This window comes from Euprymna scolopes, chromosome 46, assembly GCF_053919585.1.
Source record: "Euprymna scolopes isolate OS-2025 chromosome 46, ASM5391958v1, whole genome shotgun sequence".
Lineage (NCBI taxonomy): Eukaryota > Metazoa > Mollusca > Cephalopoda > Sepiida > Sepiolidae > Euprymna > Euprymna scolopes.
The window spans coordinates 161,225,142-161,238,688 of NC_136527.1; the positions used below are offsets into that span (position 1 = coordinate 161,225,142).

At 35.9% G+C, this 13,547-nt stretch overlaps 1 protein-coding gene across 1 annotated transcript; it reads right to left on the reverse strand.

Moving 5' to 3' along the window:
- Positions 1 to 6,296: 6,296 nt before the first annotated feature.
- Positions 6,297 to 7,100, reverse strand: LOC145270256 (uncharacterized). Its single transcript, XM_080125896.1, has one exon. The coding sequence runs from the start codon at positions 7,098 to 7,100 to the stop codon at positions 6,297 to 6,299; it is 804 nt and encodes a 267-aa protein (XP_079982022.1).
- Positions 7,101 to 13,547: the final 6,447 nt, after the last annotated feature.

Below are 13,547 nucleotides of genomic sequence, written 5' to 3' on the forward strand. Positions count from 1 at the left end.
ATAGACAAAGATGCTTCACTCCAATGGCTCAAGAGCGGGAGACTTCCATTTAATGAGGAAAGACTTATTGTAGCCAGTCAAGATCAGGGCTTACTCACAAATTGATTCCAAAAAATGGCTGGCCTACAAGCAAATGGCCAATGCCGGTTTTGCCACTCAGCAATTGAGAGACCAAGCCACCTAATGTCTGCATGTCCAATCTTATTGGCAGATGGCCTTTACACTGCCCGTCACAACAAAGTATGTAAGTACCCCATTGGAAGATCTGTGGAGAGATGCAACTTGACAGATCGACGAACATCTGAGAACATGAACCACCACCGATAACATTAAACGGAAAAGTGATCGTGTTCTATGACAAAGACATACAGGCGGGCAGATACACAAAAGACAAGGCCATCAAGCCAGATATAGTAATATGGAACAAGCCCGAAAGGACTGCACTCATTATCGATGTCACAGTTCCAAACGACTTTGGCCTTAATAGAGCTGAACGGGAAAAGATAAAATATCAGGACCTAAAAAATGATCTAAAAGCAACATGGTCTCTGAAAAAAAATAAACATTATACCGGTTTGATAGGAGCACCTGGCCTTTCAAAGTGCCTTCGGATATAAATTTAAAACATAACAGAATCAAGTGTTAGCTCCAGGAGGGAGCCCCTTTATATCTTAAAACTTACTGATGTTAAATAAAAAAAAAGAAAAGCCATATTCTTGTGAACTGTGCAGATATTCTTGTTCTCAAAAATCAAAGTTAGTTAGACATATGAGAATTCATACTGTGGAAACCCCCATATTCTTGTGAAGTGTGTAAATATAGTGGTTCTCACAAATCAAAGTTAGTGACTCACATGAGAACTCACACTTTTTAATTCCTACTAGACACTATCCTTGAGTGTCTAAGGTTTCTCAGTATAGGGATTTGTCACAAAAACCTGGCATGAGGATACTTTTCACTAGTAACCATGACCAAATATTCAAAATCACATAGTGTTTGCAACCCAAATAATATGTCATTAGCTTTTATGCACCTTCTTCAAGTGATGTTAACTATAGTTGTTTTATCAATAGCAACAATCGTTGTTGCTTTATCAATCCAACGTAACTATAGTTGTTCTATCAATCTATTGCAACGTTTTTTTAAATTTTTTTATCAATGTATAACAACTATAGTTGTTGTATCTGTTGATTTGGTATGAACTCACAGAAGCATGGTTAATAAATATTTTGTTTATAAATTCAATTCTCAGTCCATAATCTAAATTATCATTTACAAAAATAACACAATGTCTCGCTTCAAAGATCTGATCGAACTCAAATAAACAGTTAGTAAATACAGTTTTTGTTAACCTTTAACACACAGAGTTTTGAGGTTTCTTAAATAAACAACTTGATGCCAAGTGGTTTTGCCTTTCTTCCTAACGGGGGGGGGGGCATCAACCTACCCACACCCTTACTTTATTACATGGTTAATAAATATAACAGTCAATCGAACACAGATAAATATAAAAGCTCATCACTCACCTGGTAGCATATAACATCTATGAACATTATTGACTTGAATGTAGATTAAAAAACAATTAGGAGGAACTCTTTTCGCAAAGAAGTAACAATTATAAGAGTCTTAGTGGATCACACATATAACTGAGTCAGGCATGATTGGTTAAAATCAATGTTGTCTCCGAAATTTGTGAAAGCAGATGGACTTACTAGAGTCGATATTGTTCGATCATACTAATAAAACAGAAGATTGATCATTATACATACAGTAACAGACGCATAAAAGATCTCTCGGATATAGATTTATCTCATAGAAGATTAAGTGGTGCAAAGGGTCTCTTAAATACATTGAAAGCACAGAAAACTTGCAAGAAAGTTATGTAATTTTTGTGCTAGAGGCAATTGCCCTAATTAAGAAAACAAAAATTAGACAGAATATTTGCAAACCCAAACTTTATCAACACTTTTTGAAAATAAACTTTACTATAAGTTGTGTGTCTGTGTCTGTTAAGAAGTATTAGTTACCCTCATGATAGGATTTTTCTCATGAAATCTGTTTTTTAGTTATTATTTGATCAGGCGGAGACACACTAGACAGCCGAATTCAAATTTATGTATTAATCTTTGTTTTTGAAATTTGTAAAAACATTATACATACATCAATAGACACATTTGCATAAACATCGTTACATAGACACAATTCAAAATATATGTATTAAGGTTTGTTTCTGAAATTTGTAAAAACATTATATATACATCAATAGACACATTTGCATAAACATCGTTACATAGACACAATTCAAAATATATGTATTAAGGTTTGTTTCTGAAATTTGTAAAAACATTATATATACATCAATAGACACAGTTGCATGAACATAGTTTCATAGACACAATTCAAAATATATGTATTAGCCTTTGTTTCTGAAATTTGCAAAAACGTTTTATATACATCAATAAACACATTTGCATGAACATAGTTACATAAACACAATTCAAAATATATGTATTTTTTTCTTAAATTTGTAACAACATTATACATACATCAATAGACACAGTTGCATGAACATAGTTACATACTTAATATATATATATATATTAGTTTCATTCTAAGGATTAGAAACTTTAAGTTAAGATTCTTCATCCAAGCTAAAAAAAAATAATCAGTCCACATGTTCCCAATGAGTCACTTTGGTAGACATGGCTACTCAACCAGCACTCCTGACCTATCGTCTTATAAATCGCAAGTAACGTTACTTAATTCCTTTTTCTAGCCAACGAACTCTTATTCCTTCTATATTCATTTCTTCACATGTATATTTATGTAAATAAATCTACATCCTTTCACTATCATAAATTGTTATATTTCGTTTTCACTTGTGACCTCTTGCTTCTCAATCACCAATACATTTAACACATCCTCCACAAAATAAACTTGCAAGAAAGTAATATAATGGTTAACTGTCCTAATAAAAAATATTAGCAAAACTTTTTAAAGATAAACTTTACTATATGGTGTGTGTTTTTGTCTGTTAATAACTATCAGTTAACCTCATGGTAAGATCTTTATCATGAAATCTGTTGTATTTTTATATTTTTAGTTAGTGTTTGATCAGCTGGAGACAAACTTAAACGATTTATTAATATTTTCACTTTTTATTTCATTATTTATTCTGTATTCGAGTGGTAACACAGACAGAGAGACACTTAATATATTAAAACAAACAAAACAAACATGAATTGAAAACATGAACGATAATATGAAATGACTTGAACATGTAGCGTCTGAAATGATAAAAGAAGAATAAGAATGCCTTTCGTAAAGGTTTTATCAGCTTAAAATATATACACGTGTTTGGCAAATTCAATATGGCGGAATCCTTAGTTCCGGCCAAGGGGAATAACTATGATTCATTTCCTGAAGAGTTACAGTAATTTATTATAACATTTTCCCCTTCAACAATAATTAAGTATGGAATTACAGAAGTTAAATTTAGTCTGTTCAGTACTAGGTTAAAAAGTCCTTATATTTACTTGGAAATCGCCGCTTCTGGACGATCTCCGCACTGACTCACAGAGATTTTTGTTCTCGGCATCCACATCGTGGCTAGTATGGATATGTTCAGGATCAGGTAAGGGATTCTTATCCTCCACGTCGATATTGTTTTCGTCAGGTGGCGGTTCTTTACGGGCTTCAGGGCTTGCAGTATTGTTTTCATCGTGTTCGTCTTCTTGGTTTGAGGAGTTAGGGGCCAGGTCTCGCACATTGACAGTAGTTTCCGCACCAGAGGGTAGTCGTACATGAGCATAGTAGGGGTTGATGTCTAATAAGGTAGCAGGGGTTACTGGAGGGTCGAGCTTACTAGACTTAGTATGGTTTCTGACATATACTGGGCCTGGTTTCGCCCATGTGGGAACAGAAGTTCCGGAGGAAGATCTACGACTATATTTGAACATTCTCTCATGAGGAGTCGTATTGGTGGCAGTGCATAGTAACGACCTGATTGAATGGAGAGCGTTTGGTAGTATATCTTCCCAATGAGGCAGTTTCATGTTGCTAGAGTGTAAGGTCGTTTGGATGGCCTTCCATAAAGTTCCATTCAGCTTCTCAACTTTCCCGTTACCCTCAAGGTGATACCTACTTGTTATAGAGGTGGCGATACCTTTGCCACGTAAGTAATCTTTGATTTCTCCTGCAAGGAAGTCGGCAGCCCGGTCAGTGTGTATCATATCGGGCATGCTAAAAATAGCAAATAGTTGGTTTAGGCAATGGATCACGGTTTTACTAGTCATATGCTTACAGGGGAAGGCAAAGGGAAAGCGAGTATATTCATCAATTATGGTGAGTAAGTATTTGTTACCACGTACAGAAGTAGGTAAAGCGCCTTTAAAGTCGATGTTTAGTCGCTGGAAAGGTAGTATAGCCTGTATGAGTGTTCCTTTGTTACAACTGGCAAATTTAGGTTTCAAATACTGACAGGAGGGGCACGAGTCTGTTATGTTTTTAATTTGTTCTAAAGAGAAAGGAAGGTTTCTTGTCCGGATGAAATGGCTGAGTCGCGTGACTCCAGGATGGCATAGTGTAGCATGCAAGTCGCGGAGGTCTTACAAAGTGTGCGTTAATGCCGAGATGCGAGAAAACGTATCAGCAGCTGTATTTTCCGTTCCTGGGCGGTAAGTAATGCTGAATTTGAATTGTGATAGTTCGATCCGCCAACGACATATCTTATCATTTTTAATTTTTGATTTTCTCTTATTATCGAACATAAAACTGACGCTCTTTTGATCGGTAATAACTTTGAAATGTCTCCCGAGTAAGAAGTGTCGCCACTTTCGAAGAGCTTCGACAATCGCAGCAGCTTCTTTTTCGACCGCGTGATGTCTAATTTCGTTCGGGCTTAGTGTCCGAGAAAAGAATGCAACGGGTCTCCCCTGTTGGTTCAGCGTAGCAGCAATGCAGTATTTACTGGCATCAGTTTCCACTACAAATTCTTTGTCCGGGTCAACAGTTATAAGGGTGGCATTACTTAAGTCGGTCTTCAGCGTCTGAAAAGAATTTAGATTAGACGGGGGTAGTGGAAACTCCCTGTTATGGTTCAGCGGCAGTATCTTATCAGAAAAATTTCGAATGAATTTACTATAGTAAGAGAACATACCAATTATTCGTTTTTGCGACTGTAAATTTAGAGGCGGTGGCATTTCAAGGAGTGGTTTTAGCCTAAGGTAATCAGGAGTAATTTGGTTGTTCTGGATTGTGTACCCAAGAAGTGTGATAGAAGTAATAGAAATGATGCTCTTACTTTGGTTGAGTGTGATGTTGCATTTTTTTGCTACATTATAAAACCTTTGAAATCATGTTCTTGTTGATCCTTTCCGCATATCGTGACATTGTCTACATACACAAACGTATCTGTTAATTTTTCTCTTTCTACAATACCATCGATGCATCTTTGAAAGGCACTCACTCCGTTAGTGATTCCAAAAGGGATACGAGTAAATTGGTAAAGTTTTCCATTTACTTCGAATGCTGTGTATTTCCGATCGGCGTGACTAATTGGGATTTGATGGTAAGCAGACTTCAGGTCAAGTGTTGTAAAAATGTTGTATCGAGCTATGTCATCAATCATTTTAGTAATGTTAGGCATGGGATAGGCATCTAGTTCTGTAAATCTATTTATGGTGTCGCTGTAGTCGACCACCATTCTTTTTTTTTATTCTCGTTAGAGGTCACTAAAACTTGGGCTCGCCAAGGAGATATAGAGGGCTCTATTATACCTTCCCTCAGCATTCTGGCAGTTTCCTCTTTAATAAAAATGTTGTCAGTGAATGGGAGACGACGAGATTTGGTGGCAATAGGGGTCGTCCGAGTAAAAAGATGAGAGAAGAGGGGAGGAGGAGAAATTTTGATACATGGAAATCTGTTACTCTTACCCATCGCTCCAATAACAAGTTCTTCCCTGGGACCGTCGAATTTCAACATCACAGTTTTATATTGTTTTAGAAGGTCTTTTCCGACAATCATACCCGTGAACAGGTCCTTAATTACTTCCACCGTCATGGCGTGGTGATTTTTACCGTTTAGAGAGATGTCAAAAACAGTTTCGCTGATGATTTTAGCATGATGATTCGGGTCCGCCAATGCTACGGTTTTCAGTTTGGGGATAACAAAAAGTTTCAGCTTTCTTGCTGTATTTTTGCTAATGAACGTCCCCACGCTGCCGGAGTTTACCATAGCATTCACTACCTGCCCATTTATTTCGCATTTGGTGTAGGTGATGTCTTTGGCACCCGTTCCTAGTCAGGAGAGATTGGGTGGGGGGTGGGGGAGTCCGGGTCGTACAACACAGCAGCAGGAGAGGAGGATGATCTACATACCTTAGCCCAATGGCCATTTTTTTTACATTTTCTACACTCGGCATTACGCGCAGGACACATCGCCCGTGCATGCCGTGTGTTCCCACAGAAGAAACAAATTCCTTTTTGTAATGTATTTCCTTTTACAGCGGCTAAGGGAGTTTCTTCTGGTTGAACTACGGTAGCTGTTACGCTCGGGTGGTAATCGAAGCTGGCCATATGCTTCTCCGCTTGTTCTAGGGACCTAGCCACTGTAAATGTCTCTTGTAGCGTCGAGAAAGGTTTTTCAAGTAGGCGCTGACGGATAGACGAAGACGAGATGCCGCTAATGAACGCGTGCCGTATATATTGTTTTTTGTTTTCCTCGGCACTTACCGCTTGAAATTCGCAAGATTTAGCGAATACTTCCAATTGTTGCATGAACTCGTCGATGGTTTGTGTCGGTTTCTGTTTACTTGTCAGGAGTTGATGTCTGTTAAATACAATATTTGTTGGTTTCATATAAATAGCGTCTAGCGTTTCTATGGCGCCGTTGTAATCCGTGGCGTCGCTTATAATTTCGAAAATTGTCGCCGAGACAAAATTGATCAAAGCGAAAAGATTTTGCGCATTGTTTTCGATTTGGCCGTTATTTAACGTGCGTAGATAGTATTCGAATGTTAACTTCCAATGTTTGTATATTTTTTCCGAATTCGGAGCAGTTGGTTCCGTGTTAAATCTGTCTGGCCGCAGTAATTTGTCCATTTTTTTTTATTTTTTATTTTTGAGCTGATAAAATTGAAATGATAAAAGAAGAATGAATAAGAATGCCTTTCGTAAAGGTTTTATCAGCTTAAAATATATACACGTGGTTGGCAAAATCAATATGGCGTAATCCTTAGTTCTAGCCAAGGGGAATAACTATGATTCATTTCCTGAAGAGTTACAGTAATTTATTATAACAGTATGGTAATAATTATACCATAGCGATGTACGTGATATCTAGGGACTGCCAAACGATTGTGAAGATTGGACCTCATGTTTCCGTGACGTCAGATTTGTGTTAAATGGAAAAGCAGAAACGACTTAATGATTTTTTAAAACCTTTGTTTATCTTCTTCAAACTGCAATTAATAATTAATGTGTGTTATAATTTTGTTAGGTTTTAAGATTTACACAGTTTAACGATTAATAATATTATAAACATTTGTATATTAAATATGAAATACGGTTTTACTGAATGTTCATTTGGTTACCTACGGGGTTCCATATTTTCTTCGGTAAAAAGAGACTAGAAAATATGGGGGGCTACAAAATGCTTAATATTTGTGCAATAATATTTTCAATTTTATTTATCTGGCGATAAAATAGCTTAAAAGAGTCCTGTTTACATTAAAACTTAATATTTTAAAAAATATTTAAACACAATTAAAAATCTATGTTGTAACGGAACATTTTGAAATAATGGAATTTTAATCGTTTTTTATCTTTTAAAAAATAATTAATTTTTAAGAAATTTCTTTTTCTTGGCAATTCAACTGCTTATTAACTGGAAAAAAACCTTACTTAAAAAAAAAACATAATAATATTAAATTTATATTATTTTTTAAATTGCAATTCAATGTAATTTTTTGTTCAATATGTGTATTTAAATGTTTAAAAAATAAATATGTTTTACTGATGTGAACTCTTATGTTTCATAACAAATAGAAATTTCGATAGATTTAAGTATATTTTGTTCAAATTTCGAAAAAAATAAATATGGGGGGGGCGCACTAAAAAATTATTTTCCCTCATATATTTTATGGAAACTGACGTTTATATGTAATTTCATTCTAAAATGGATAAGCAGCAAAAATTTCACGAAAATCTGACCATTAGTTGATTTTTGCTAGATTTATTAAAAACAGGTATGTTTCCACGTTCGAAAAACTTACTACATGGGAACGTTATTTTAAAGCGCCAATTCTGTAAACACGATTTTCGTTTCTAAATTTCATTACTTTCGTTCGATGAAAAAGATTTTTAAAAATTATTACTAGTTTATTTTGCCATTCCTCTTCTAAATGGTACAAACGTTATATCGTGTGCCCGATAATGACGGCCAGTATGCGAGCCTACTAGACCTTTTTCTCACAACTTGCCCTGAACTATGTTCAGTTTCTGTTCTGTCGCCTCTTGGATCTTCCGACCACTCTGTTGTATCAATTAAGATAAAAATGAAATGTAATAAGTCCCCAGACGTACCTCTTCATCGTACAGTATATCGATACACTAAGGCTGACTGGGATAGCTTCCGTACATTTATATCTGATCTACCTCTGCATTCCATGTTTAAAAAGGATGTGTCCTCTATAGTATTAGACCTAACTGAATGGTTAATTGTAGGCATTGACCATTTCATACCCTCTAAAAAGTTTCAGCAAAAACCTAACAGCCAGCCATAGTTCTCTCCAGAATGTGCTGCTGCCATTGCGCACAATCACTTTTTCCACTGCTTCAAACGTAATAGATGTATGGAAACTAAAGCCGTTTTCAGGACTGCCAGCAACCATTGTAAGAAAGTAATAAGGAACGCAAGAGTTGTATGCTCAATCTGTTAATTCCAAAGTAGCTGAGCAGCGGCTTGGTTCCCACCAGTTTTGGAAAATAGCAAACAGAATCCTGAACAGAAGCGTGTGCTCCATCCCAACTATTATCAATGGACCTGAGGTAATCTCGTCAGCATCAGACAAAGCCAAACTCTTTGTCAAGAACTTTGCAGCTAATTCTACCCTTTGCGACCAAGACCGCCAACCCCCAATATTTCCTCCTGTATCAGAAAACACGCTATGTGATATACGTATATCTGTACGTGATGTTGCGAAGCTAATCAAAAACCTTGATTCGAGTAAAGCAACTGGCCCTGATGGTATTCCAATTATAGTACTCAAAAAACTTCAACCTGAACTAGCGCCCATACTTACAAAACTGTTTAAACGTTGTCTTAAGGAGAATAGTTTCCCATCTCCCTGGAAAATCTCATCAGTATGCCCTGTATTTAAGAATTCAGGTGATCGCTCATCCCCCTCTCAGTACAGGCCAATAAGTCTCCTGTGCGTCATGAGTAAGTTGCTAGAATCTGTGTTAAATACAGAAGTAATCAAACATCTCAACAAAAATAACCTTCTTAGTGACACTCAATATGGTTTCCGTTCTGCTAGATCTACAGCAGATGTGCTTACAGTTATATCGCATAGGATTAGCAAATCTCTCGACGGTGGCAATCTTTCTAGGGCAATTGTTCTTGACATATCTAAAGCCTTTGATAGGGTATGGCATAAAGGTTTACTTCATAAGATCGCTAGCTATGATATAGCTGGAAAAGTCTTCTCAATTATTAAATCATTTCTTTCTGATAGGTTCATAAGAGTAGTAGTTGAGGGGCAAAAATCAGAAGCTCACAGTATTAATGCTGGTGTCCCTCAGGGATCCATCCTGGGCCCAACTCTTTTCCTGATCTACATTAATGATCTTCCAAATCATATCCTTACATCATTTGTAGACATTAATGCTGACGACACTACCATTTATGGTACCACATCTAAGACAGTAAACGACCAAGTTCTCTCCAATTCTCTCTCCTCTGATCTTGAGCACGTAGTACAATGGGGAAAGGAGTGGCTGGTTACTTTTAATGCATCTAAAACCAAGCTTCTCTCTTTACATCATCAACATTCTAATCCACATTTGTCATCAATTGAAATGAATGGCTCTCGTCTTCAGGAGGCCTCAAGTTTTAACAAGCTTCTGGGCTTGACCATTACTCCTGATCTCAAATGGAACACGTATATCAAATCTGTTGCCAAGGCCGCTGGAAAAGTGGTGGGATCTTTCTATCGATCCAGTAGATATCTCACTGCTGATGCTATTCTCTATCTATATAAGAGCCAGGTACGTCCAAGGATGGAATACTGTTGCCACATCTGGGCAGGAGCTGCTAGAAAGGACTTCTCCTGCCTTGATAGAGTTCAAAGTAGACTTCGTAGCCTCGTAGGAGATGTCCTTTTCTCCTCCTTGCAACCTCTATCTCACAGAAGAGATGTTGCGAGTTTGTCTCTGATGTATCGTTATTTTTATGGAAAGTGTTCAACTGAGCTTCAATCTATGGTCCCTCCTCGCCAAACTTTCACAAGAAACACTCGTCTTTCTGTAAACACTATCAATAATTTCCCCCACTCTTTATCTGTGCCTAAACCTAAACGTAGATTCCATGAACAAAGCTTCTTTCTTAGAACTGCACGCTTGTGGAATTGTCTTCCGTTTTCCTGCTTTCCGGCTGACTACAATATGGTTGTGTTCAAGTCTAAAGTAAATAAGTTCTTGATGGGCCGTTCCATATAGGTTATTAAATTTGCCAAATTTTCATTACTAATGATTACTATATTGACCAATTTCTACTATACACTCTTTAACCCTTATCCTTGAGTGGCCTCTGGGCCTTGATAATGTGGTGATGCCTTTGTAAAAAAAAAATAATAATAATAATAATAAAATTACATCGTTATACGTATAGGGGGTAATTCTGTGGTGACTTCTGGTAGTGCCTAGTGATATCATATATGGTAAAAAAAAATTATATTTCATATTAAATAAATTATAAAGAAAATCTGTTTCGCAGGCAATTAAATACACTTGCTATGGTATAATTACAATAAATCCTGGACAATTTTATAAACAAAAAAGAAGCAGATAATGTATGGGATGGTGGTTTTTGACATATGTAAAATTGGCCTTGTGTCTGACTATCTCTGTCCTCGTGGGTATGCAAGTAAATAAGGACATTCGTTTTAATTATTTATCTCCAACCCCATACCCCCTTCTCCCGGGCATCGGCGTTGAAAATAAAGGGAAATTATGTATTCTGAAGCAGAAGTTTTTTAAAAAAACAACAACAACTTATGAATTATATCGGCGTACTTATAGTTTAAATGAGCAAAGAAAACTAGGGTAAATATGAATAATCACCCTTGAAAATTCTTTTAAAATTAACAATTAATAAGGTTTTCGGGGGATAAAGACGAAAATAACGTTTGAAATTACGGCAAATGAGTAGTTTCCAAGATATGAAGAAATGTTAGTTTTAAAAAAAGTGGGGGATCACTTTTCTATAATAATGTAACGTAAAATGAGCACCCACTTTGTGATTACCACATGATGAGAGGTGGATGACAAAGGAAGAAATAAACAGATGCGGAGGAAAAAAATCGAACAACAAAAAACGAGAGGTTGAGAAATGGGTGGAATGGAGAATAGTTTTAAGAGAATTAGAATAAATGAGGGATTTGGGAGTGAGTGGAAGGAAGAGTAGTTTCGAGGAAGAGAGAATGAGATTAGGAGAGAGGCAGAATTAGAAAAGAGAGAGGGAGAAAGAGGAAGGATAAAGATAGAATGAAAAAAAAGATATATTAGGTAAATGAGGGAGAGAGAAAGGAGAAATAGAAGAAGGGGTGAACGCGAATATGATGGAGCAATAGAAAGCAACAGAGGAAGACAGAGATTTCGAAAAAAAAAAAAGCAACAGATGGAGCGCGGTAGAGAGTAAGGATATATATATATATATATATATATATATATATATATATATATATATATATATATATATATATATATATATTATATTATATTATATTATTAGTAGTATTGTTTAAACAACACCAAGATGTGTCAACCAAAGAGTGCTCAATGTTTAGACAGAGCAATATGACTAACGACTATGGGGGTGTATATATATATATATATATATATATATATATATATATATATATACAGAGAGAGAGAGAGAGAGAGAGAGAGAGAGAGAGAGGAGTAGTAGGAAAATAGATATTGAGAAAAATAGGGGAAAATCTTTTAGGTGAAATTATCTATAGCACCACACATAACATCTAATGTCATTTTATCTCATCATTTGTTCAATTTTATTTTAAGAACTTTAATATTGTTACAAGAAGTATAGAAGGATTCACTCTCCATGATTGACCACAAAGAATAATCAAGAACGTTAAGATCACGTGATGAGGTCATTCTTGTTTGCTGATCCAGGACTAAAGTTGTCTGTGTTACTTAAGCGGTTTCGCACCATCTTGCAATCAGCAAATACAGAATTATACAATCGGGTCAATTCACTTTTAAAAATGTCCTCAATGTAACGTTCTTTGTTAAGAACAAGAAAAAAATAGTCTATTGGCATTTTAAAAAAATTGATGGAGATTTCCCTCTTTCAGAAATGGTTGCTCAGACCATCACTGATGATGATTTCTTCATTTTGAAAATCTTTCCGGCATTATCAGGTATTCTCACAAGGATATTTTCATTTTGATGCTTGTGGGATGTTGAAGTGAGAATAACTTTTCATCTGTGAAGATGATGTTATTGAGCGTGCCTTGTCTGATAATAAGGTTTAACAAGAGTCGATTTCTGATGAGTTTCTTTGCAATTGTGGGTGCGGAGAGAAATGTCGCTTTTGGAGCTTATAAGATGACATTAATAGGTCACTTCGACATATCCTTCACATCGTCCTTGGTGAGGTTTGTGCTTTGTTCGCCATTTGTCTCATACATTTTTTTGGATTTCGCCTGATTTTTCCCTAAGTTTTTTTGATAAGTTTAGGTGTTCCTAAGGTGTTGGGACGGTGTCTATCTTTGATCAACGAAGTTTCCAGGTAATAAGTAATCGTCCTTTTTATAAGCATTTTGTTGATTTTGAGTTTTTTCCCCCCAACTTGAATATTTCTTGTGCCGTACGTCATTCTCGTGTTGCTCTATGGTTAATCTTCTCATTGTTTAAAAATTAACATCTTTTGTTTCTAAAAAAATTAGACATCATACATTACATTATCATATAATGACAATTAAATATTAAATTAATTTTAATATTATCATAATATATAGTTCAGAAATTTTGTAACAGGGCTTATGTCCACACTGCGTATCGAAAGAAGACACTTTCAGTAGCTGTAGGCGACAGCTAGACTAATTCCTCACGATTAAACGTTGATTACATTTACATGTAAATTAGATACAATCAGAACGTTGGAATTGAAGTGGATAATAAACTGGTCGAGAGAAATTGCCTATTTCTTGGTATTACAGAGATTAAGCGGAGGGAGAACAAACCTACGAGTGAGATGTACTTGGAAGTAGTAGGGAAGGATTTCTGATTTTGATTGTATTA